Source organism: Erythrolamprus reginae, chromosome 6 (genome assembly GCF_031021105.1).
Source record: "Erythrolamprus reginae isolate rEryReg1 chromosome 6, rEryReg1.hap1, whole genome shotgun sequence".
In the NCBI taxonomy this organism is placed as follows: Eukaryota; Metazoa; Chordata; class Lepidosauria; order Squamata; family Dipsadidae; genus Erythrolamprus; species Erythrolamprus reginae.
In genome coordinates this window covers 16,133,435-16,158,375 of record NC_091955.1, presented here as the reverse complement: position 1 = coordinate 16,158,375, position 24,941 = coordinate 16,133,435, and the positions used below count along the sequence as shown (strand labels likewise).

General features: G+C 38.8%; 2 protein-coding genes across 2 annotated transcripts in view; both read right to left on the bottom strand.

Moving 5' to 3' along the window:
* Window positions 1-772: 772 nt before the first annotated feature.
* On the bottom strand, window positions 773-13,277 carry LOC139169341 (G2 and S phase-expressed protein 1-like). The gene is made up of 11 exons (XM_070755347.1): window positions 13,151-13,277; window positions 11,440-11,546; window positions 11,023-11,145; window positions 10,667-10,901; window positions 8,348-8,405; window positions 7,674-8,268; window positions 5,717-5,887; window positions 4,542-4,674; window positions 2,353-2,658; window positions 2,104-2,164; window positions 773-1,142 (listed from the first exon to the last, which is right to left on the bottom strand). Exons 4-11 carry the CDS (start codon window positions 10,836-10,838, stop codon window positions 1,139-1,141), a joined length of 1,500 nt encoding a protein of 499 aa, XP_070611448.1. The 5' UTR covers window positions 10,839-10,901; window positions 11,023-11,145; window positions 11,440-11,546; window positions 13,151-13,277; the 3' UTR covers window positions 773-1,138.
* Window positions 13,228-24,941, bottom strand: part of LOC139168943 (proteoglycan 4-like) — a 53,846-nt gene continuing 42,132 nt past the window's right edge. The window contains exons 26-30 of the mRNA XM_070754725.1: window positions 23,606-23,658; window positions 21,722-21,776; window positions 20,290-20,342; window positions 18,306-18,466; window positions 13,228-13,316 (exon numbers count right to left, since the gene is read on the bottom strand). Coding sequence (XP_070610826.1) covers window positions 13,310-13,316; window positions 18,306-18,466; window positions 20,290-20,342; window positions 21,722-21,776; window positions 23,606-23,658 — 329 coding nt within the window. The 3' untranslated portion in view covers window positions 13,228-13,309. The remainder of the gene's footprint in view (window positions 13,317-18,305; window positions 18,467-20,289; window positions 20,343-21,721; window positions 21,777-23,605; window positions 23,659-24,941) is intronic.

Sequence of the window (24,941 nt, the reverse complement as noted above, 5' to 3'; positions counted from 1 at the left end):
TGAGAGCCAGAAGTACACTAGGCAGTAGTATTTTTCCTATTGTGTGCCTGCTTACTGTTCTGTAATCTCTCGTCCAATTTCTCCGTTCTTGTGAAGGGAGGGGGGGGAGAGAAATGGGTCAAACACAGCAGAGATTGGCTACCAAAATTGCTCTAAAACAAAAAAAATACTTCAAAAAAACAGAGAAATGACTTAATAGTATTTTATGTTATCATTTCTTTCCTTTTGATAATGAGAACAAAATATGCAACTCCGATTTTATGTTATAGGACAAAACGTCACCTACATCTGAGTTGTTGCAATAAGATAAAGAAATGTGATGGTCGTTTTGTTTCAAAATTTTTGTATTATTCATGCTATAAGGAATTTTATGAGGCAAACTACTTTTCTAACATGAATTGCCTTGACAAGCCAGTTAGAAATGGAAGGTTTGGGTCTAACGCCCAGTTAGTAGCAGCCAGTTGCTGCTAACTACATTTTTTAGCCAGACAGGTGAATATAATTTTAAAAACTGAAACACGATTGAAGGTACTTTGGGACAGTATACTGCAGTTTTCTATTGAATTATTCAAATTAATGAATAAAATTAAATTTTGGAGAACTCATTCCTTTTTGCACAAGTAGTTGTTGACTATAAAGGAAAAGTCAGACACACATTCTGTCCTGCCGTAAATAGTTCTGCATTTAAGAATTTGCCATTCTTACAGATATTGAATTGTGATTGTCTTCAGAGACTCTGAATATTTTGCAGTAATTATGAAAGAGTGGAATCAATATTTAAAATGCTTAACTTTATTTCAACATATTTGACAAACATCTACAATTTACTTTGTACAATTTTGAAACAAATATTTTTACCAGGAAATACATTTATTACAACCAAAATTGCTTATAATGTAAAAAAGTCCATCTATTTTCTATTTTTCTTAGCAGAAATATATCAACATTTCAAGTTCCCGATTTTAATGTCTTTTTTCCAGTGAACCATTTTTCACTCTTTTCCAGTGAACTATTAGTTGCTTAACTCTAGACTTTTTCCAAGTTTAAAAACCATTTTTTAAAAATCAGAATTTCAGAAGAGGTAAATTTTCTTTATTTCCTTCAGGACTTAGTTTGATCAAAGGAGAGCTCAGATCTATTAGCTAGAAGTAGAAAATATATAATTAAAACATTGACTAAGCACAACTTTTACATTCTTGGAAATATAAAGAACCCAATCTGTTAGCAAATCTACATTAACAGTGCAGTTTTGATTACAACCAATTGCACCCAATTCAAATATTATATAGCTTATTAATGCCAGCTTTTGGCAGAATTTTGAGGTTAAATTTTCTAATATTACATGAAATATATATAACATCTGATTGGACAAAGCTTAAAATATATAGTTGAGTGCCTCTAAATGTAAAATATACGCAATTAAACTTTATCATCAACACACACTTACAAACAGTATTGAGGGTGAGATAAAAATAACCTTATTTTATAGGGTTCCAAGTCACCTGTACTTTATAATTAAGCTTAACAATTATTTAACAGGCAAACCTAAAGCTTGCCAATTGCCTAGCCCACTTATTACCAACCTCTGAAATTTCTGACAAGCTTATTACAGTTCTCTCTGCAAATTGCAAGCATGGAAATTATCTAAATATATGGATATTATAACACTGCAGGATAGCTTGACAGTGTCTTCATTTGTTTTCACAGGAAATTAAACAATTTGGATTCTATGAAAGTTCACCTATTTATTATTTATTTATTGGATTTGTATGCCGCCCCTCTCCATAGACTCGGGGCGGCTAACAACAGTGGTAAAAACAACATGCGACAAACCAATACTAAAACAGCTAAAAACCCTTATTTTAAAACCAATCATACATACAAACATACCATACATAAATTGTAGAAGCCTAGGGGGAAAGAATATCTCAGTTCCCCCATGCCTGACGACAGAGGTGGGTTTTAAGAAGCTTACGAAAGGCAAGGAGGGTGGGGGCTATTCTAATCTCTGGGGGGAGTTGGTTCCACCTATGTTATAGAACAGTTCAATGAAGACTAACAATTGAAGTGGAAAACAGTAGCTATCATCATTTAGAAATTTACCTTTTAATATTGCTACTGGATAATACTGGATTTGATTGCAATACTCTGGTGACTTCATTTTCTGAAGAAAAAAAAATTAAGCAGAAAATACAGTTGAAGTGTTCACATTAATTTTCTTCGATACATATTCAATTGCTTAATGTAATTCTAATCTCTTTTTTTGCCAGCGTGTACAATGGCATGTTAAGCGCAGAATCAACATTCTCCAAAAGTTAGCATAATTTAATGCATTAAGATTAATTTCCTTACCTCGCTTTAGGTTTGGAGCTGCTGCTTTAGAGTTAAGTTTGAAATTTGAACTTGTATTTGCATTTCCTGATATGTTTTTTGATAATACTTTCTGAAGACCAGAATCTAAACTTTTCTGCAGATTACTGCCTGCACTCTCAGATTTCAGGCTAGCTTTATATTTGGGTATATTCACAGGATTTCCTTTAGCACATTTGGTTGTGGGTTGTTTTCCAGATGCATCAGAGTGGGCAGCATTCACTGAAAATCCTCTTATAGGTTTAACTATGGAAATCTTGCTTGTTACAGAAGAGTGCCTTGTTCTGACTAGGAAATAAGAGAGTACAGACTGCATTATCATAATTGTAATCAAGCTTTTTTTTTAATATCACAAAAATAGGCACCAGTCCATTACAATATTCCGGATAGCAATAAACATGTTTGTACAGTGGTACCTCTACTTACGAACTTAATTCGTTCCATGACCAGGTTCTTAAGTAGAAAAGTTTGTAAGAAGAAGTAATTTTTCCCATAGGAATCAATGTAAAAGCAAATAATGTGTGCAATTGGGGAAACCACAGGGAGGGTGGAGGCCGTTTCCTCCTAGGAGATTCCTAGAGGCCCCATGGAGGCTTCTCCCCACCTTTTCTGGCCCTGATTCTTCCCAGTTGATTCCAAGAGAGGCCCCACGGAGGCTTCTCCCCACCTTTTCCGGCCCTGTTCCCCCCCAGGCAATTCCTAGAGAGGTCCCATGGAGGCTTCTCCCTGCCTTTTCCGGTTACAGTTTCGAAGGCTCGGGTTTGTAAGTGAAAAATAGTTCTTGAGAAGAGGCAAAAAAATCCTGAACACCCAGTTCTTATCTAGAAAAGTTCGTAAATAGAGGCGTTCTTAGGTAGAGGTACCACTGTATATAAAATCACAAAAACAATGTGTGCTCCTTGTGCAAACTGTATCCCTACTAGCAGATATTTGTCATGATGCTGCATGCAAAAATGAAAAATAGATAACAGCATTCCATATGTCCCCAGACATATATTATTTTATAAGTGATCACTTTGGCTGGACTAGAGTTACTGTACCCCAATACCCTTCACCCCAACCACTGGAGCAATCCAGGAGGATGCTACTGTCACAAAGGAATCTGAAGCCATATAAGAAAATAAGATTACTTCCTTTATTTCACACGTATTATCCATCTGGGTCACCAAGTTTATTTATGTCTTAAAATAGCATCTGAACCTAGCTTTGTCTTGCTATGAACATACAAGTCATTGTTCTTACTTAATTAGAATATTAATCAACACATTTTAAAGACATCATTACCCATGAATCAAACCAGATAGGAGCAATTCAGACTTAGATCTGTATAATTCTTAGAGATATTTATTTGATAGAGCAGTACACTGGTACCTCTACTTAAGAACGCCTCTACTTAAGAACTTTTCTAGATAAGAACCGGGTGTTTAAGATTTTTTTGCCTCTTCTTAAGAACCATTTTCTACTTAAAACCCAAGGCCGGAAAAATTTCCCAGGAAACTTGAGAGCGGCACGAAGACCTGGCCAGCTTCCTGCCATTCCCCCTGGTTTTCTCTCTCTGGTGCAGTGTATGGGAGGCAGCTTTGCACCGGGTGTATGGGAGGCACGTGCTCCTCCTCGCCGCCTCAGAGTCCTTTTTTTTTTAAGCCTTAAAGTTGGGATTTTTTTTATTCCCCTCACCTCACCTTCTTCCTTTGGCAGCGACTGTCCTCCTCCTCTTCTTCCTCCTCCTCCTCCCACCCAAATTCCGAGCTTTTATTTCTTTTACATTGATTCCTATGGGAAAAATTTCTTCTACTTACAAACGTTTCTACTTAAGAACCTGGTCACAGAATAAATTAGGTTCTTAAGTAGGTGTACTACTGTGATTTATTGTACTTGTCTTTTATGTTCTGATACATTTACAATCAGTTTTAACATATTTAAAAGCATTTGCTATTAAATTTCACACTTTTAAAATGCTGCTAAGATGCTTGTGCTGTTGAAGAATTAACTCAAGAGAAGCATCACTGTCATTGTACTTTAATGCAGTTTTGTCTTCTATGAATAGCTGTGGCTCCTGCCTTCCCCTTCCCCACTCAGTGTGCAACTCTGACTACTTGAACATGTTTTCATTAAGTCACAGTTCCCATTCCATGCTATGCACTAGAATCAAACTACAACTGAATAATTACCACTTCCACTTTTAGGAGAAATTGACAGACTTGAATTGAAACTTGAATTCGTGCTGGAAATAGAGGAGGAAGATGAAGTATTTCTTCCCCTATGAACGTTAGTAGGTTTCAGTTGTCTCGTTTTCATTTCCAACTGTAAAGACAATGATAAATTATTTGGCTGTATGCTAAAAAAATACAATCAGGTATATTATTCTGACCATTATGCTTTGATTTTTTTTCCTCATCAAATTGCATCTCTCTACCTGAATAATTGTACATGGTTATCTCTTCCATTCCATTATAATAGAGGTCCCTAACCTTTGGTCTGTGACCCAATGCCGGGTCCGTTGGGAACCAGACCAGGCAAGTAATGCATGTGCAAAACCATGCCCCTCCTTTCCCACAATCATGGTTCCCTCTAAGCTGAGCAGTGAGCAATCGCTCACTTAAAAATCATCATCAACTCAGAGTTTTCCAAACCTGCCCAGAAGCCGAGAGGGAAGGAGAGAGAGAGGAAGAGAGGAAGAGAGAGAAACAGATAGAAAAAAGAGAGGAGGGAAAAGAGAAAGAAAAAGAAAGGGAGTAAGGGAGAAAGAAAATCAAAATCTAGTTTGAAACTAGCTCAACTATTTAAGTGGCATTTTGATATTGATAGAGTTGCCCTATTATGAGCTCACTGTTGTAGACACACAGTACAGTATTTTATTTTGAAATTCTCTGAGGCAAAACAGGGTGGGTTTTTTATTTATTTGTTTGTTTGTTTGTTTGTTTGTTTATTTATTATTTCTGTGCCGCCCAGTCCCCGAAGGGACTGCCGCTCAGACACTATACTTTTCCGCCCAGCCCCCCCAAAAATTAGAGGGAACACTGCCCACACTGTTGGTCCACAGAGGGAGAAAGATTGGGTACTGCTTCATTAATAGCATATGGATTTTCTTCTGTTTAGTATAAAAAATAAGGTCAAATTAGACAGAACTTGCTTCTTCGCAAATTACATTTCTGTATCAATTTTCTCATCTTGATACATTGCATGGGAGAAAATCAAAACAGTTCTCAAAGATACACTAGTTAAAATGTATTTTTTAATTAACTTGTTATGTTAAAAGTTTAAATCATGGAAAAAGTACTTTCAGATAAAATACTGAAATGACATGTATTTGAACATCCAAATTGATTGATTAAAAAGTATTCACCTTGCTGGGAGTAGGGAGAGTTCTCTTGCTTGGCATGGATGAACTGGTAGAAAATGACAATTCTCCTGCATCTGAAGCTACGCTTGATTTGTCAGAGAGCAAATCTTCAGATGATCCCATACTGTTCGAGTAAATCTTGTTGGAAGAACTAGGCAATTTTCCTTGCTTGGGCTGCAAGATTTGGATTTGAAATATTTGTAAAACAAATAAATATCAGAATACAAAAATCTCATGTTATTTCTATTAAATGAAAACTATCTTGAATAGTTTTGCCATCAAACTATAATCAGGCTATTAGTTAAGGGGATCAAGTGATATGTTATTAGAATGCAAATATTAAACATTCCAATATTATGAAATCCAATTCATTTACGCTCTCCCTACTCTCCAAAGTATACAACTGTCTGAAATACAGTTGGAAGTGTAGAGTACAGTATTCCCTCGATTTCCGCGGGTTTGAACTTCGCGAATAGCCTATACCACGGTTTTTCAAAAAATATTAATTAAAAAATACTTCATGGTTTTTTTCCCTATACCATGGTTTTTCCCACCCGATGACGTCATATGTCATCACCAAACTAATAATTTTTGCAAATAAATAACAAACAAAGTAATTATTGTTAATAAATAATTATGTTTATAAATATCAGGATCACTAAGTGTCTTATTCAATGGTGAGTACTAGTAATAATGGTGAGTAAATGGTTGTTAAGGGAATGGGAAATGGTAATTTAAGGGTTTAAAGTGTTAAGGGATGGCTTGTGATACTGTTCATAGCCAAAAATGGTGTATTTACTTCTGCATCTCTACTTCGCGGAAATTCGACTTTCGCGGGCGGTCTCGAAACGCATCCCCAGCGGAAATCGAGGGAACACTGTATATTGAAAAGCATTTGTCTCAAGTAATACTGAATACTTCACAATGAATCAGCATGAATTAAAACATTCATTTAAGTCTTAAGATAACGGTGTGACCTGGTCAGACTTTGGAATGACTTTGAATTTAAAAGGCAGGTCTTCTGCTTTGCAATGTCTCTTCTTATGAAGACAAAGCTCCTTTCCACTGCTGACTCATTCAAAATGGCATACCAGTTCATAGTCATGTTTCATAACCAGGCACACCAAAAAGGTTTGAACTAGAACCTTTGAAGGTCTATTTATGTCAAAGCAGAACTAACTATATTTCAAGAAATTGGGGAAACAACTGATAAACCATCTTCAAAAGCCTCAGGTTCTCTCATGTAACTCTCTTACTTGGCATCTTTAAAGTTTTGCTCTCCCCTCCTGTTCAAAGTTTCTAATTCAAATGTCAGGCTAAATGCATTTTTGCAGTAACACCATTAGCAATAACAATTAGACTTATATGCCACTTCACAGTGCTTTACATCCTTCTCTAAGCGGATTAGTGTCAGCACATTGCCCCTTCCCAATCTCAGAATGATGGAAAGCTGAGTCAACCTTGAGCAGGTGAGACTCAAACTGTTGAACTGCTGGCAGCCAGCAGTCAGCAGAAGTAGCCTGCAGTACTGCATTCTATCCACTATGCTACCACGGCTCTTAAACATTAGGCACTTAAATAAGCAATAAGATTCTTAGATTAAGAGAGTTGAAAGGGATCTTGTAGGTCACCTAGTAGGCCATCACCTCCCGCCTAAGCAAACTCTACACCATTGCTTAATAAATTATCCTAGCCTCAATCGATATCTACCAATACTCATCACTTTCAACTAACATTCTGACCAATCCAGGAAATACACAAATGTTTCAGATTCAAACAATAACCTTAAAAATCAGGAGCACAGAGCTACATGCTTTCTCAAAAACAGAAACATAAAATATCAACAAACTCACAGATTTACATACCAAGTAGACAGAAAAATTCTATTCTACTTAGAATTAGATTGCAATATCATGACACAACTGAAAGCTTAGGTATAATACAAAATAAAAACCTTTACCTCGCCTGCTACTAAGTAGTTGTTATTTCTAAGTGCAGGTGATGCTTTTACAGTCTGAAATTTGCTTTTTTTAAGGCTTGTGTTATTCTTTGCTTGGGGTGAGGATACAGTGTCCATTTTATGTAACTTGTCTGTTTTAGCAGGACTTGGGGCATTTAGAGACACTTGGGGAGAACGTGGGCTGTCCATTATTGCGACAGGTTGCCGTAAACCCTTCTGAAGTTGTTTGCTTGGGCTTTCCCAAAGACAGTATGTCTCTCTTCTAGTGTTTGTTGGAATTTTATCTGCCCCTATTCCTTTTTCAAAGATTTTCAGTTTTGACTTTGATTCTTTCACAAACTTTTCAACAATCGCTGTCTTTTCCTCCTTCAGACGAATAGTATTATTTTTTTCTATTTTGTTTCCATTTTTAAGCTGCAGAGCTAGCAAGTGAGCTTCTTTAAATATTTCCACAAATTGATCTCCTGCAGGAGGGCTCCAAGGGAGGTCACGTGCATGTGATCGAATTTGACTTTCTTTGTGGGATTCAAGGTGCACAGCAATGCATTTTTCTTTATGGCCCACTGGTCCAATAAAAACTTCATCTTCATTTCCACTATAACGGAGATAAATTAAGTCAGGTCCACATACTTCTCTCCATTCTTAATGCACCTTGATTTTAATGCTAATTTTACCTTGTGGGAGATAGTGAAAGGTCAAAATCAAATTTTTCTTCAGTCAGGAGGTGAAAATCTGAAATTGCAATAGTACATCATACATTACTATTGTAACATTTATAATGGTTAGTGAGATGGGTGGCATATAAATTTAATAAACAAACATACCTGGGATTCACTTTTTTTCCCTACAGGAACCAAATTATTATTCAGCACCCCTTCAAATTATTGTACCATATTGCCTCAAACAGGCATTGGTTTCATGAACTTTCAGTTTACTGGATTGACTCTGCTTAACAGATATTCACAGGATAGGAACATCTCTTTATTTATTCATATTAATTGAATGAACGCGTTACTAATTGGTGTGGAACCTATGTTAATAGCATTTATAATAGGAAAGATATTTATTAGCAAGTCAGCTTCTTTTGAACTTATATCCTTAAAAAATTTCAATGCAGGAAGTGTCTACATATAGCAAATGGCTTGGTTAAAACATTAGCTTTAGCCATAAGCAAAAGTAATGATAAGAAATAAAATTATCTTTGGTTATTTTCATTAGGGATTTTAAACATGATACTCAACTTATGACCGTAATTGAGTCCAAAATTTATGTTGTTAATTGAGAAATTTGTTGAGTTTTGCCCCATTTCAGTGTTCCCTCTAATTTTTTGGGGGGGGTGGACGGAAAAGTATAGTGTCTGAGCGGCAGTCCCTTCGGGACTGGGCGGCACAGAAATAATAAATAAATAAACAAACAAACAAACAAATAAAAAAACCTACCCTGTTTTGACTCAGAGAATTTCAAAATAAAATACTGTACTGTGTGTCTATAACAGTGAGCTCATAATAGGGCAACTCTATCAATATCAAAATGCCACTTAAATAGTTGAGCTAGTTTCAAACTAGATTTTGATTTTCTTTCTTTCTTCCTTACTCCCATTCTTTTTCTTTCTCTTTTCCTTCCTCTCTTTTTTCTATCTGTTTCTCTCTCTTCCTCTCTTCCTCTCTCTCTCCTTCCCTCTCACACTTTCCCTCTCGGCTTCTGGGCAGGTTTGGAAAACTCTGAGTTGATGATGATTTTTAAGTGAGCAATTGCTCACTGCTCAGCTTAGAGGGAACTATGCCCCATTTTACAATTTTTCTTGCCATATTTAAGTGAATTGTTTGTAAAATTAATATGGCTTTCCCATTGACCTTGCTTGTCAAAAGGTTGCAAAAGGTGATCACATGACCCCAGAATACTGCAACTTTCCTAAATGTGAGTCAGTTGCCAAGCATCTAAATTTTGATCATGTCACCATGGGGAAGCTGCAACAGTCATAAAGTGTGAAAAACAGTCATAGGTCACTTTCTCCAGTGTCGTTGTAACTTTTAACATGCACTAAATGAACTGTTTTAAGTCAGGGACTAACGGACATTTGCTTTGTGTTTCTGGCAGATAGTGATGTAAGAATTTGCAAGCTGATCAATAAGTGAGCTGGGATGGTGCAGCAGGTAGAGTGCTGTACTGCAGGCCACTGAAGCTGACTGTAGATCAGCGGTTCAAATCTCATCACCGGCTCAAGGTTGACTCTGCCTTCCATCCTTCCGAAGTGGGTAAAACGAGGACCCGGATTGTGGGGGCAATATGCTGGCTCTGTTAAAAAGTGCTATTGCTAACATGTTGTAAGCTGCCCTGAGTCTAAGGAGAAGGGCAGCATAAAAATCAATCAAACAAACAAACAAGTAAATAATAGATGTAATAGGATGTCCTGGGTGCAGAAAAGAACACCCTGGAAGAAACTACCCTGTCATCATCATCATAATTAATAATAATAATAATAATAATAATAATAATAATAATAATTATTATTATTATTATTATTATTATCTCCAAGGACTTGGAGCGGCTCACAACAGCAACAAAATACAATATGATACAAATCCAATATTAAAACTAATTTAAAAACCCATTATTACTAAAAAACATTCAATTCTACACAATCACACCATTCTCAAATGCTAGGGTCAGAGAGATGGGGGAGGGGGGGAAAGAGGATAAGTCCCCCCATGCCTGGTGGCATAAATGCGTCTTTAACATCTTGCAGAAGGCAAGGAGGGTGGGGGCAATTTGAATCTCCAGGGGGGAGGTTGATTCGAGGGCCAGGGCCACCACAGAGAAGGCTCTACCCCTAGGTCCCGCCAGACGGCATTGTTTAGTCGACAGGACCTGGAGAAGGCCAACTCTGTGGGACCTAATTGGCCGCTGGGATTTATGTGGCAGAAGGCGGTAGGTATTCTGGTCCGATGCCATGTAGGATCCATGTCATGGATCTGTCAAGCTGTTTCTCTTACCTTCAAGTGGACTTAGATTGATTTTTGTATCTTTCTGTAAAGTCACAACAGAACTTAGAACAGTGTTTTTCAATCTTGCACATGAATATGATTGTTCCTGTAGTCCAGGGGTCCCCAAACTTGGCAACCTATGGCACCTTATGGATTTCAATTCCCAGAATTCTCCAGCCATCTACTGTAGTCTGTAATTTTTCTGGAAATCTGTTGGAAGCTTCTTGTATGTGAAGTGAAATGTCTTCAAAGAAAAACAAGAAAGTTCAGTTACCTCCTGAAAACACCTTTGGGACAACCATGATCTGGATGGCAGAGAATGGATGCTACATATCTAATCTGGATTAAAACAGGGGAGCACTTACCGTTTCTTATTTCAAATCTATTTCTGAAAAGTCCTCGTGGTTTTTCGTTGTATATTTGCTGGAAAACGTCATTATCTTCCAGGGAGGTCCTTGCATAGTGTCCAGTTGCTATTGCATCAGCTCCTGGAATAGATTTGGAAAAAACAAAGGCAAATTAGATACTTTTATTTCACGACTTTTGTTTTTTATGACTTTCTTCTGTACCACTTTGGTAGGAGGAAACTCCACTGAATTCAGTAATACTTTCTCTGAATACAAAAGTGTATGACTGCACCTTCAATTAAGACACAAATTGATCTGAAAAGCCAGATCTTGATAGGCTGTAAAAAGATTATATGCCAAATTAGCACTGATTTTCAGGTTTATTCCACACCTAGGTTTTTCAGAACAGAAATCACCACTGAAACGAGAACTTACCAATGTTATTCATAGCATAGTGTAGGAAATAATTGAATTTGATGTTTTTATTACATATAATATCAGGATTAGGTGTCCGTCCAACTTCATATTCATTTAAAAGATAGCTGTAGGTGGAAATATAAAAAAGAAATTGGCACATATTATCATACATGGTGGACGTGTCCTGAGACTAAAATATTTTGGAACAAAGTGGAGAATTGGATAAATGAAATAACAAAGGAGAAGATTAAAAAATCTCCTGAATTTTTTCTATTGGGCATTTCAAATACAAAGTATAAAAAAGAAATTTATTATTTAATAATACATATATTGGTTGCGGCCCGAATAGTATTCGCACAGAAATGGAAAGAAAAGACAATACCAAAAGATGTTGAAGTGTTTAAAAGAATTATAGAATGTGCAGAATTAGATATGATGACTAAACGTTTGAATAATCAAACTGAAACAGAATTTTACAAAATATGGGACAAAGTATATGAGTGGTGGAATTTTAAAAATAGTATTAATAATTAAACATATAAGAATATATAACCATTGAAAAATTATAAGATAGAATGAAATAGTATATAGTATAACCAAGTTAGAAGAGTTTATTTTATTTTTTCTGTATTACTAATATTTTCTTTTTTCTCTTTGTACAAGTATACAATATTTTAATAGATAAAGAAATTTAATTAATAGGCTTAATATTAAAAACATAGAGTTAAATTTAATAAGAATGTAATCTACACATGTGGCATTTCTGTATTGATCTGATAACAGTTAGGGTTTTTATATTTTTGTATTAGTTAGACTTCGACGACAAGCGGAGCAATGGCAGCTCCTTAAATGTTTAGTGTTGTATGTCTTTGTCTGTCCTTTTGAAAAACAATAAAAATATTTTTTTTAAAAGATAGCTGTAGGTAAGGAAAAAAAATACACTACAATGATTACGAATTTTTGGAAATGCAGAGGCATGTTTACTGCTCCACCAAGAATCCCAGTTACTTGATATAAAGCTAAAACCTGAATCATATCAAATTCATCAGAAGCAGCTAACAGAATAGAGAAATCTCTTTGCCCTGACCAGATTTTACTGAGGTTGTTTCAGTTTATAATTAGCGCCTTATTTTAAATCATTTAAAAATGAAAAAAAGGATTGGTTTATAATAGTGTTTTTCAAATGACCCTGGGATGCTGCAACCATCATAAAAATATGCAGTTGCCATGTGCCCAAATTTTAATCATGCGACCAAGTGGATGCTGCGACAGGACTGGCTGTAAGTAATTTTTTTCCAGTGCTGTTCTAACATCAAACAGTTACCAAATGAATGGGTGTAAGTCAAGGGCTACCATTACTTCCATATTATCCCCAGGAAAACCATGTGCCTGTATTATACACATCAGAAATAAAATTCAACTCAAGAAAGTCTGCATCTTTAGTTTATCATTGGTGGCTCTTCAAATAAACTTCCTTCAAATCCATGGTGGATTGCTTTTACTTCCAGAGGCAAAGGAGATTTGTTATAGACTTCAGAATGTTCTAAAATTCTTTATATAGACTTTTCTAACCAAAGCATAGAGCTTTGATACTTTGCTAGATTATAAAGAGCAGTAGAGGAGAGAACTAACCAAGGAAGCTTGCAAAGCCTACATAGGAAACCCATTAACTTTGTTTCTCTTATTAATCTTCCCGGTCACACAAGTTTTCCTTCAGCAATTCTCTTACCTAAACACTTCATTCCAATATTCTTTAACATAGAAAACTTGGCGAAATGGAATATTGAGTATCTGACACACTTTATATGCATCTTCATAATCTTGATTGCCTTGACAAATTCCTTTTTCATCCACCAAGTCCCAGTTGTTCATGAATACGCCAGTCACATCATATCCTGTTCAGATGTGGAAAGTAAGAAATGAGAAAGTATAAGAGACAATAATATACAAGAAAAATTAACATACGGTACTTACAAACTTACAATACTATACAAGAAAAATGAACATGCTTACAAATAATATTAAATCTTTCACTTTAAAAAAGTGTTTTGAATCATCTCCGGGACCGCCTTCTGCCGCACGAATCCCAGCGACCGGTTCGGTCCCACAGAGTTGGCCTTCTCCAGGTCCGGTCGACTAAACAATGCCGTCTGGCAGGACCCAGGGGAAGAGCTTTCTCTGTGGTGGCTCCGACCCTCTGGAACCAGCTCCCCCAAGATTAGGATTGCCCCCACCCTCCTTGCCTTTTGCAAACTCCTTAAAACCCACCTCTGCCGTCCGGCATGGGGGAACTGAAACATCTCCCCCTTGCCCATGTTGTTTTGGTGTTAGATTGATTGTGTGCTTGTTTTTTAATATTCTGGGGTTGTTTTTTATGAATTTTTTAGCTTAAATTGTAATTGGATTGGTGGGTATTGGATTTGTTATTATGTATTGTTTTTACCTTGTTGTGAGCCGCCCCGAGTTTGCGGAGAGGGGCGGCATATAAATCCAATAAATCTAATCTAATCTAATCTAAATCTATGGCAAAAACTCATATCTCCTCCACTTTATCCAGTTTTGGATAATTCTTACTATGCTAATATAAAATATACTATTCCACGAATAATACATTGTGAACATGGCAAGTAGAAAATCTTCATTCTAGCTAGATTTAGAATTAGAATTGAAAGGGACCTTGTAGGTCATCTAGTCCAACCCCCCCACCCACCCCCAAGCAGGAGTTCCTACACCATTTGAGACAGATGGCAGTCCAATCTCCCCTTGAAGGTTGCAAATGTTGGGGCTCTCATGACCTCCACTGGCAAGCTGTTCTACTGGTTGATCGCTCTCACAGTCAGAAAGCTTCTCCTCACTTCCAGGTTGAATCTCTTTTTGGTCAGCTTCCATCCATTATTCCTTGTCTGGCTTTCTGGTGCCATAGATATGTCAGAACATGTAGGCAATAATGGACTGAATAGATTCTGGCCATAGATTGCCCATGAAAACATTGAATTAGCTCATGTTTAGCTTCATCATTAAAATATAGAGACTGTTTAGAGAAGGCTGTAAAGCACTATAAAGCAGTATATAAGTCTAAGTGTTATTGCTATTATTAAAATATAAAATGAAAAATGAAATAAGAGTTTAGCAAAAATATCTTTCAAAGTCTGTGTGTGGGTCTCAATATATAACAATATCTATCTGCAATTCTTTTAAATCGAAGGTATAAGTAAAACAAAGGTGCAAGTGAAACAGGGAATTATGGGAGTTGAAGTCCACAGGTCTTAAAGTTGCCAGGTTTGGGGACCCCTGCTAGGCATTTGCATTACATTGCATACCCTTCCTTTTCCCCCCACAGCCTCAGCCCCCCCACCACCATTTCAGCATATAGGGAATTAGGGTATCCATGTCAGCTACCATTTCATCAGATGCACAATCTGATTACAATTTTCTCTTTATGCTTGCATCAGGCAATCTATGTCAATATTGAACACCCCCCCCCCCAAACTTCACTGTGCTAGAAAGGGGGGGCATTATTTCATCCTCACACCAACCTCAGGAAGATGGAAGGCCGAATCAACATTGAGTCTGCTGAGATTCGAACTGCCAAGTTGCAGGTAGACGGCAAACAAGGTGGTCTTTGATTTACGACCACAATCCAGCCCAAAATTAATGCTAGACGTTTGTTAACTGAGTTTTGCCCCGTTTTACCACCTTTCTTGCCACAATTGTTAAGTTAATCGCTGCAGTTAAGTAAGTAACCTGATTGTTAAGTCAATCTGGCTTCCCCTGTTGACTTTGGCCAAACAGAAGTTCGCAAAAGGGGATAGCACAACCCCAGGACTCTGCAAAGGGCATAAATATCAGTTGCCAAACATCCTAATTTTGATCATTACAGGCAATGCCACAATGGTCCTAAGAGTGAAAAAATGATCATAACTCACTTCTTTCATTGCCATTGTAACTTTTAAAGGTCACTAAAGGAACTGAGACTGCCTTCTGCTGCACGAATCCCAGCGACCGATTAGGTCCCACAGAGTGGGCCTTCTCCGGGTCCCGTCAACTAAACAATGCCGCTTAGCGGGACCCAGGGGAAGAGCCTTCTCTGTGGTGGCCCCGACTCTCTGGAACCAGCTCCCCGCAGAGATTAGAACTGCCCCTACCCTCTTTGCCTTTCGTAAACACCTCAAAACACACCTTTGTCGTCAGGCATGGGGGAATTGAGACATCTCCCCCGGGCCTATACAATTTATGTATGGTATGTTTGTATGTATGTTTGCTTAATAATGGGTTTTTTAAAATATTTTAAATTGTAAATTATTAGATTTGTTATGAATTGTTTTATTGTGCTGCGAGCCGCCCCGAGTCTACGGAGAGGGGCAGCATACAAATCTAATAAATAATAATAATAATAATAATAATAATAATAATAATAATAATAATAATAATAACTGTTGTAAGTCAAGGACTACCTGTATTCAAAATGCTTTGCCTTCTTTCAAAGCACATTTTTTAAAGCTGCTCCCTGCAACCCTGGGCTCTCATAGTGGTCTTCCATCCAAGCATTTAGGCTGAGGCTGCTTAGCTTTTGCAGATCAACCACGGTCATCTATGTTGACCCTGGACTTAATGAAGCACAGTGGACCAACACCAGCAGATGACATGGAGAATTCTGGGAGTTGAAGTCCGCAAGTCTTAAAATTGCCAAGTTTGAAGATTTCTTGGCCTACAGCAAAGGTTTTATGTTTGCTATGCTTTAAATCCCTGGTTCCCAACGTGGAGCCCACAGGGAGCAATTTCATTTTTAATGGGGGCAATTGGAACCTTGTTTAAACCTAGTTAATGGCCTTTTAGGCTTCCTCCGTGTGAGTAGTTCACTTTTTGAATAATAAGAATTATATGTGGGGAGGGGGAGGTCTCGCGATTTTAGAGATGCTTAGGTGGACATGGGCAAATAAGATTGGGAACCACTGCTTTAAATTCTAATAAACTTCTGACTTTCAAAGTGAGACTTTTGTGGTGCACTGTCTGTTCAATTGTTATTAAGTGCAGATATGTTAATGATTTGGGGTGTCCCCCCCCCCCGACATGGGTAAAAAGAAGACTCAGAATATGCTGAGGGAATATGGGGGTGGGGGGATATGCTGACTCTGTAAACCGCTTAGAGAGGGCTGTAAAGCACAGTGACGCTGTATATAAGTCTAAACGTTATTGCTCTCGCCACAGTCCTCAGGAATCCGACCGGAAGGAGCATTTAGCCGACCGGAAGGAGCATTTAGCCGACCGGAAGGAGCATTTAGCAAGGGCAACTCTTTCCCTCAGGCTTCGCCCACCAGATGCTACGAGCCCTCTCAAAGGCCTTCGCAAAGGGAATGCCGGGAGTTGTAGTCTCCATATACCGGAACGGAAATTCTCCTGAGGGAAAGAAAGCGCGAGTGGATGAGGGAGAGTTAAGAGGCCGGGTATGTGGGGGTGAAATACAGGGCTGGCTGCTCTCCGCGCCCTCCCCTTGTTCTTCGCTGGGGAAGCCTCACCTCTTCTCCTCAGTAGCAGAGCCGCCACGGCGCTGTCCACGCCGCCAGACATGGCGCACACCACATGCCGTCGAGCGGCTCCCATCATGGTCTAGCTTTGCTGCCTCAAAAGGCCGGCCGGCCGCGCTTCCTTTCCCGACCGCAGCCTCTCTGAAGGGCAGAAGCAGGACGGGGCCGCCCCTGTGGGCGGAGCTGAGCTCACAGAAGGCCGGGGAAACCGGGCTTCCCCTCGGCTCTCCTCCGGGAGGAAGAGGGCAGCTTTGGCGGGGCGTGAGGGAAGAATCCCGACAGTGGGAGGGGACTTTCCTGTCCTTTTATCTTTGGGTCATGCAGCGGCTGAGGAGGAGGATGGTGGAAGCTGACGTCCTGCCTTTTTTTATTCACCCCAGGCGGAGGAATGGGAGCAACAGCTGGAGGACACCCGTGTGCATGTGCACCTGTGCGCGCATCTTGAGTCAAGGGATGGTTCCTGGCGGCCGCTTGAACCAACCCCTGCATTTTTTTCCTGAAGATGATTTTTTGAGCTGGTTTTTGTTTTTTGCCATTTCTTTGCTTTCTGGGGTTCTTTTTTATATAACCTTTTAAAATTGGTTTTCATAACAATATAATCATTTAACATTCACACAACACATAACAGTGTGCTCAGTGTTAAGTGCCCTCCACCAAAATGGGGGCATAATTTCTATATACCATTTTAACTCAAGAGCAGTATATCTATTTACATATAAAGTAATTTCTGGGGGTCTGAGAGAAAAGAGACTGGCTCTCAGGTTCTCCTGGGTTTTAACCAAGAGGCTGATGTTATATATATTTCATGTAATATTAGAAAATTTAACCTCAAAATTCTGCCAAAAGCTGGCATTAATAAGCTATATAATATTTGAATTGAGTGCAATTGGTTGTAATCAAAACTGCACTGTTAATGTAGATTTGCCTGGATACCTTCCTCTTAACGCAGCACATAACACCTAGCACAGTCACGAACAAAAGCCCGGCAGAAAGCTCAGGTCACCTTTGGACAGGTTGCATCCCTCCTACTTAGATACTAAACAGTACTGCTCTGATTCCCCCGAAAGATCATTTAATGTGGGGCAATCAGTTTATGCCAGAAACTTTGACTGGGTAAATCAGTGGGAGAAGGGAAGCATAGCGGAACAAACCGGCCTGAAAACCTACCACATCCTACTAGGGGATGGCCGCCTTTGGAAAAGGCACGTTGACCATCTAAGGAGGCGGCTGAAAACGACTGGCCTCCGGCAGGGGCTGTCCGAACAAACTAACGGAGCCTCTGAACCTTCACTCCCCACAGGGAGTTCAAATCGATCAAGCAAACACGACCCGGACAATGGGAAATAGATTAGGACTTACCGTGCCGCCGAGAGCACTCCAGCGTCCGACAGTGGGGAGCCGTCCTCCTTCGATGTCGTGGACTCGACTGAACTGCACAGGTCAGCGAGGAGGGCAAGGAAGCCAAGCCGATTGGAGGGTGCAGTCGCTGTAGGTGGCTTCCTCGGGCTTTCCGAAGTGGTCTATTGGAAACACATATATGTGAGAAAAATTCATACAACTCATAGAACCATTTTGTTTATCTTTATTTTTATACAAAAAAAGAAACAAGTTCCCGATCATATTATAAAAGCTTTATTTACTGAGAACATAAAACCATTTTAATTTGTAACTTTAGCTTTTAAGAAATGATTGGTTTGCATTTACTTAAAACTGAAATGTTTCAACAGGCATTCATATTGAGGATTGGAGTTGTTCCCATTTTTATTTATTGAAGTATAAAACTTAGCTGGAAATAAAGTGATTTTAAAAAAAACATTCACAAAATCTGATCTGATGTTAAATTTCAAATCTCTTTTCTGAAGTACCTCACACCAACTAATAATGTATCCTAAAATGAGTTGATTATAACTCTGGACCAAAAGCAAAGTGAACTAGTTTTCCAAAATTCTCAGTATCAGTTATCACTATTCTCATGTGCCAATAGAAGCCACATTCTAGTGGCTTCTCTCATAGAAAAAAAATTATTAAACACAAAATGTATATCTTTATAACTAAAGTAGCCTTTAAGCATGAAGACAATTTCATAATGCAAAACTATAGAGCGTTAGAGCAAGCCTTCACTTATAACTATGGACTCTGTATCATATCGATTTACATTTCATATACTGTATTTGTGGGACTATAAGAAGATGTACTCCACCCCCCCTAAAAGAGTGTGGAAATGTCGGTGCGTCTTATACACCGAATGCAGCCATTTTTGCTGTCCTAAACACCCTCCACCTGCAGAGAGCTCTTGCTGCTGGAGAATGGCAAAATCATCAAATAATGGGCATTTTTCTCTCTTTTTCTTGCAAAAAGTGTGTAGGGAAACGGACTGGGAAGCCTGCAGATAGCTCCTGGGGAATGGGGCAAGGCCAAAAAAGATGTCTCCAATTTTGTGAAAAAACAGGCAAAAATGGCTCATTTTTCACTTAAAAATGGGGGCATCTTTGCCTTCTAAATACCCCATCTAGTACGACTGGAAGAGGAATTCTGGCAGTTGAAATCCACTAGTTTTAGAGCTGTGAAGTTTGAAAACTTTTGGATTAGGGAAGAGGTGTGCAAGTGTCTTCAAACATGGCAAGTTTAAGATGTGTGGACTTCAACTCCCATTCCTGAGCAACCATGACTGGGGCTGGAATTGTGGGAGTTGAAGTCCACAAGTCTTAAAGCTGTCAAGTTTGCAGTTTGTAAAAAGTGTACATGATTGTAAAAAGTATTCTGCTATACTGGTATTTTATTAAATAATATATTACTACACCATTTGGTTCAGAATACTTTTTTCCTTGTTTTCCACATGTAAACTATAGGTGCGTCTTATACTCCAGTGTGTCTTATAGTCTGAAGCATACAGTTATTATAAAATTAGTCCTTTATATAAGTCTAATTTCCTCAAATATCACTTATTTCAAAAAAGTGGCTTAATTCTCATTATCTATACTAAATTATATTATCATAATGATGATGATGATGATGGTTATTATTATTATTATTATTATTATTATTATTATTATTATTATTATTATATTTCTCTCTCCCCCTCCCTCTCTGTGTTGATACAGAAGGAGGTCAATGATATGGAAAATATTATCTATATAATGTAGAACATTATCTAAATAGGCAGATGAATTCCTAAAATTCTGTATACCAATAAATTGTTTGACATTAAAAAAATATTTTCCCTGAGAAAATATTTTTCTCACTGGCCACTTTGAGAATACAAAATGAGTAAAGCTTATAAGTAATTGTGTGGAAAACAATTCAAATTAAATTCCTTTAAGCTTTTTTTACTTTAAAAACCTACTTCCGAATCCCACGGAGAGCTGTCTTCGTCTTTCTCTTCCTTCATTGATTTAGCTATAAAATAAAATAGTAAATTGTGCCAATTCAGAGTATTGCTAGACACTATTTATTCCTGGTGTACGATCGAAAGGTCAGGGTTAATGGCTCAAGCCAGCAACAAATGTCTCTCGCACGAGTTTCTGCAAATTACTCTTGACTGGGTTTCAGAGCTCTTATGTTCTCCAAATCAAATGCAAAACAACGAGGCTTTAAATGTCCCCAGATTCAAAAGTCCATTGAGGAATTCCTGTATCTTTGTTCCTGTTAACTGCCGAACGATAATTCCCACACCGCTTTTTGCAAGCCCTCCCCTTTTGAAGCCTGCTGCAGCTTTCCAAATTGCTTCCAGCTGTGCTTTAGAATCTCCATCTGAAGCTGCACCTCCCGTCCCACCATTCTACGCACCATGACATTGAGGCATACCTGGCGTGTGTGAATGAGACCTGGCTGGGCCCAGAGGGGGGGGGGGGGAGCTCCTGTCTCGGAAATGGGCCCAACAGAGTTTCAGATGTGGCACCAGCCGTGATCCCAGGGAAGGGGGGGAGGAGTGGCAATTATAGCCAAGAAGAAGACCTTCAAGCTGCATAGGGTCACTGCTCCCGAGATTGCAGGTTGTGAGTCCCTTCTTATGAGGCCGGACCTACGGGTACACGTGGACTTGTTACCTGCCTCTCAGCTGCGTATCAACAGCCCTGCCTGCACTGCTCGAGGAGGTAGCCAGGCTGGCGGTGGAGTCCCCCAGACTTATTGTCTTGGGGGAGTTTAATCTGCCATCGCTCAGTGAACCCTCTGGGTTGGCGCAGGAGTTCATGGCCACCATGGACCTGACCCAAGTAGTTCAGAGCCTAACCCATGAGAGGGGGCACACTCTCGACATGGTTTTCCTCGCAGGACAGTTGAGTAATGATCAGATATTAAGGGGCTTAGAAACGTTGCCTTTGTCATGGTCAGATCTAATTTATTTATCAGCTCTTTATGTGGAACCGTATCAAAGGCTTTGCTGAAGTCCAGGTAGGCAATATCCACGGCACCACCTTCATCCAACACCTTTGTGACATAGTCAAAGAAATCGATGAAATTAGTCTGACGTGATTTGCCTTCAGTAAAGCCATGCTGATTTGGCTCCAATAAGTTATTGTTTTTTAGGTGCTGATTTATCCTCTTTTTGAGTAGAGTCTACATCATTTTAACTACAACTGATGTCAAGCTAACTGGCCTGTAGTTACCAGCTTCTTCTCTACTGCCCTTCTTGTGGATAGGCACAACACTGGCCATTCTCCAATCCTCAGGAACTTCTCCTGTTAACAAGGATTGGTTAAACAAATGGTATCCTTCTGCGCTGACTGGAGGGGTTGGTAGTGGCAGGCACCGTTTTACGGTGGTTCTCCTCCTACCTGTCTGGTCCGGTGCAGTCGCTGGATGTGGTTTCCTCGGGCTTTCCGACGTGGTCTATTGGAAACACATATATGTGAGAAAAATTCATACAACTCATAGAACCATTTTGTTTATCTTTATTTTTATACAAAAAAAGAAACAAGTTCCCGATCATATTATAAAAGCTTTATTTACTGAGAACATAAAACCATTTTAATTTGTAACTTTAGCTTTTAAGAAATGGTTGGTTTGCATTTACAGTACTTAAAACTGAAATGTTTCAACAGGCATTCATATTGAGGATTGGAGTTGTTCCCATTTTTATTTATTGAAGTATAAAACTTAGCTGGAAATAAAGTGATTTAAAAAAAAACATTTACAAAATCTGATCTGATGTTAAATTTCAAATCTCTTTTCTGAAGTACCTCACACCAACTAATAATGTATCCTAAAATGAGTTGATTATAACTCTGGACCAAAAGCAAAGTGAACTAGTTTTCCAAAATTCTCAGTATCAGTTATCACTATTCTCATGTGCCAATAGAAGTCACATTCTAGTGGCTTCTCTCATAGAAAAAAAATTATTAAACACAAAATGTATATCTTTATAACTAAAGTAGCCTTTAAGCATGAAGACAATTTCATAATGCAAAACTATAGAGCGTTAGAGCAAGCCTTCACTTATAACTATGGACTCTGTATCATATCGATTTACATTTCATATACTGTATTTGTGGGACTATAAGAAGATGTACTCCACCCCCCCCTAAAAGAGTGTGGAAATGTCGGTGCGTCTTATACACCGAATGCAGCCATTTTTGCTGTCCTAAACACCCTCCACCTGCAGAGAGCTCTTGCTGCTGGAGAATGGCAAAATCATCAAATAATGGGCATTTTTCTCTCTTTTTCTTGCAAAAAGTGTGTAGGGAAACGGACTGGGAAGCCTGCAGATAGCTCCTGGGGAATGGGGCAAGGCCAAAAAAGATGTCTCCAATTTTGTGAAAAAACAGGCAAAAATGGCTCATTTTTCACTTAAAAATGGGGGCATCTTTGCCTTCTAAACACCCCATCTAGTACGACTGGAAGAGGAATTCTGGCAGTTGAAATCCACTAGTTTTAGAGCTGTGAAGTTTGAAAACTTTTGGATTAGGGAAGAGGTGTGCAAGTGTCTTCAAACATGGCAAGTTTAAGATGTGTGGACTTCAACTCCCATTCCTGAGCAACCATGACTGGGGCTGGAATTGTGTGAGTTGAAGTCCACAAGTCTTAAAGCTGTCAAGTTTGCAGTTTGTAAAAAGTGTACATGATTGTAAAAAGTATTCTGCTATACTGGTATTTTATTAAATAATATATTACTACACCATTTGGTTCAGAATACTTTTTTCCTTGTTTTCCACATGTAAACTATAGGTGCGTCTTATACTCCAGTGTGTCTTATAGTCTGAAGCATACAGTTATTATAAAATTAGTCCTTTATATAATTCTAATTTCCTCAAATATCACTTATTTCAAAAAAGTGGCTTAATTCTCATTATCTATACTAAATTATATTATGATAATGATGATGATGATGATGGTTATTATTATTATTATTATTATTATTATTATTATTATTATTATTATTATATTTCTCTCTCCCCCTCCCTCTCTGTGTTGATACAGAAGGAGGTCAATGATATGGAAAATATTATCTATATAATGTAGAACATTATCTAAATAGGCAGATGAATTCCTAAAATTCTGTATAGCAATAAATTGTTTGACATTAAAAAAATATTTTCCCTGAGAAAATATTTTTCTCACTGGCCACTTTGAGAATACAAAATGAGTAAAGCTTATAAGTAATTGTGTGGAAAACAATTCAAATTAAATTCCTTTAAGCTTTTTTTACTTTAAAAACCTACTTCCGAATCCCACGGAGAGCTGTCTTCGTCTTTCTCTTCCTTCATTGATTTAGCTATAAAATAAAATAGTAAATTGTGCCAATTCAGAGTATTGCTAGACACTATTTATTCCTGGTGTACGATCGAAAGGTCAGGGTTAATGGCTCAAGCCAGCAACAAATGTCTCTCGCACGAGTTTCTGCAAATTACTCTTGACTGGGTTTCAGAGCTCTAATGTTCTCCAAATCAAATGCAAAACAACGAGGCTTTAAATGTCCCCAGATTCAAAAGTCCATTGAGGAATTCCTGTATCTTTGTTCCTGTTAACTGCCGAACGATAATTCCCACACCGCTTTTTGCAAGCCCTCCCCTTTTGAAGCCTGCTGCAGCTTTCCAAATTGCTTCCAGCTGTGCTTTAGAATCTCCATCTGAAGCTGCACCTCCCGTCCCACCATTCTACGCACCATGACATTGAGGCATACCTGGCGTGTGTGAATGAGACCTGGCTGGGCCCAGAGGGGGGGGGGGGAGCTCCTGTCTCGGAAATGGGCCCAACAGAGTTTCAGATGTGGCACCAGCCGTGATCCCAGGGAAGGGGGGGAGGAGTGGCAATTATAGCCAAGAAGAAGACCTTCAAGCTGCATAGGGTCACTGCTCCCGAGATTGCAGGTTGTGAGTCCCTTCTTATGAGGCCGGACCTACGGGTACACGTGGACTTGTTACCTGCCTCTCAGCTGCGTATCAACAGCCCTGCCTGCACTGCTCGAGGAGGTAGCCAGGCTGGCGGTGGAGTCCCCCAGACTTATTGTCTTGGGGGAGTTTAATCTGCCATCGCTCAGTGAACCCTCTGGGTTGGCGCAGGAGTTCATGGCCACCATGGACCTGACCCAAGTAGTTCAGAGCCTAACCCATGAGAGGGGGCACACTCTCGACATGGTTTTCCTCGCAGGACAGTTGAGTAATGATCAGATATTAAGGGGCTTAGAAACGTTGCCTTTGTCATGGTCAGATCTAATTTATTTATCAGCTCTTTATGTGGAACCGTATCAAAGGCTTTGCTGAAGTCCAGGTAGGCAATATCCACGGCACCACCTTCATCCAACACCTTTGTGACATAGTCAAAGAAATCGATGAAATTAGTCTGACATGATTTGCCTTCAGTAAAGCCATGCTGATTTGGCTCCAATAAGTTATTGTTTTTTAGGTGCTGATTTATCCTCTTTTTGAGTAGAGTCTCCATCATTTTAACTACAACTGATGTCAAGCTAACTGGCCTGTAGTTACCAGCTTCTTCTCTACTGCCCTTCTTGTGGATAGGCACAACACTGGCCATTCTCCAATCCTCAGGAACTTCTCC

What these genes read in the sequence shown, in the direction of transcription:
- LOC139169341 (XM_070755347.1), bottom strand. Translation starts at nt 10,838, where the DNA reads ATGGCTGGAGAATTCTGGGAATTGAAATCCATAAGGTGCCATAGGTTG. An exon ending in CAATCTAAGTCCACTTGAAG is followed by an intron (nt 8,406 to 10,666) that starts GTAAGAGAAACA and finishes TTGCAATTTCAG; the next exon opens with ATTTTCACCTCCTGACTGAA. An exon ending in AGCTCCAAACCTAAAGCGAG is followed by an intron (nt 2,165 to 2,352) that starts GTAAGGAAATTA and finishes TTTTTTCTTCAG; the next exon opens with AAAATGAAGTCACCAGAGTA.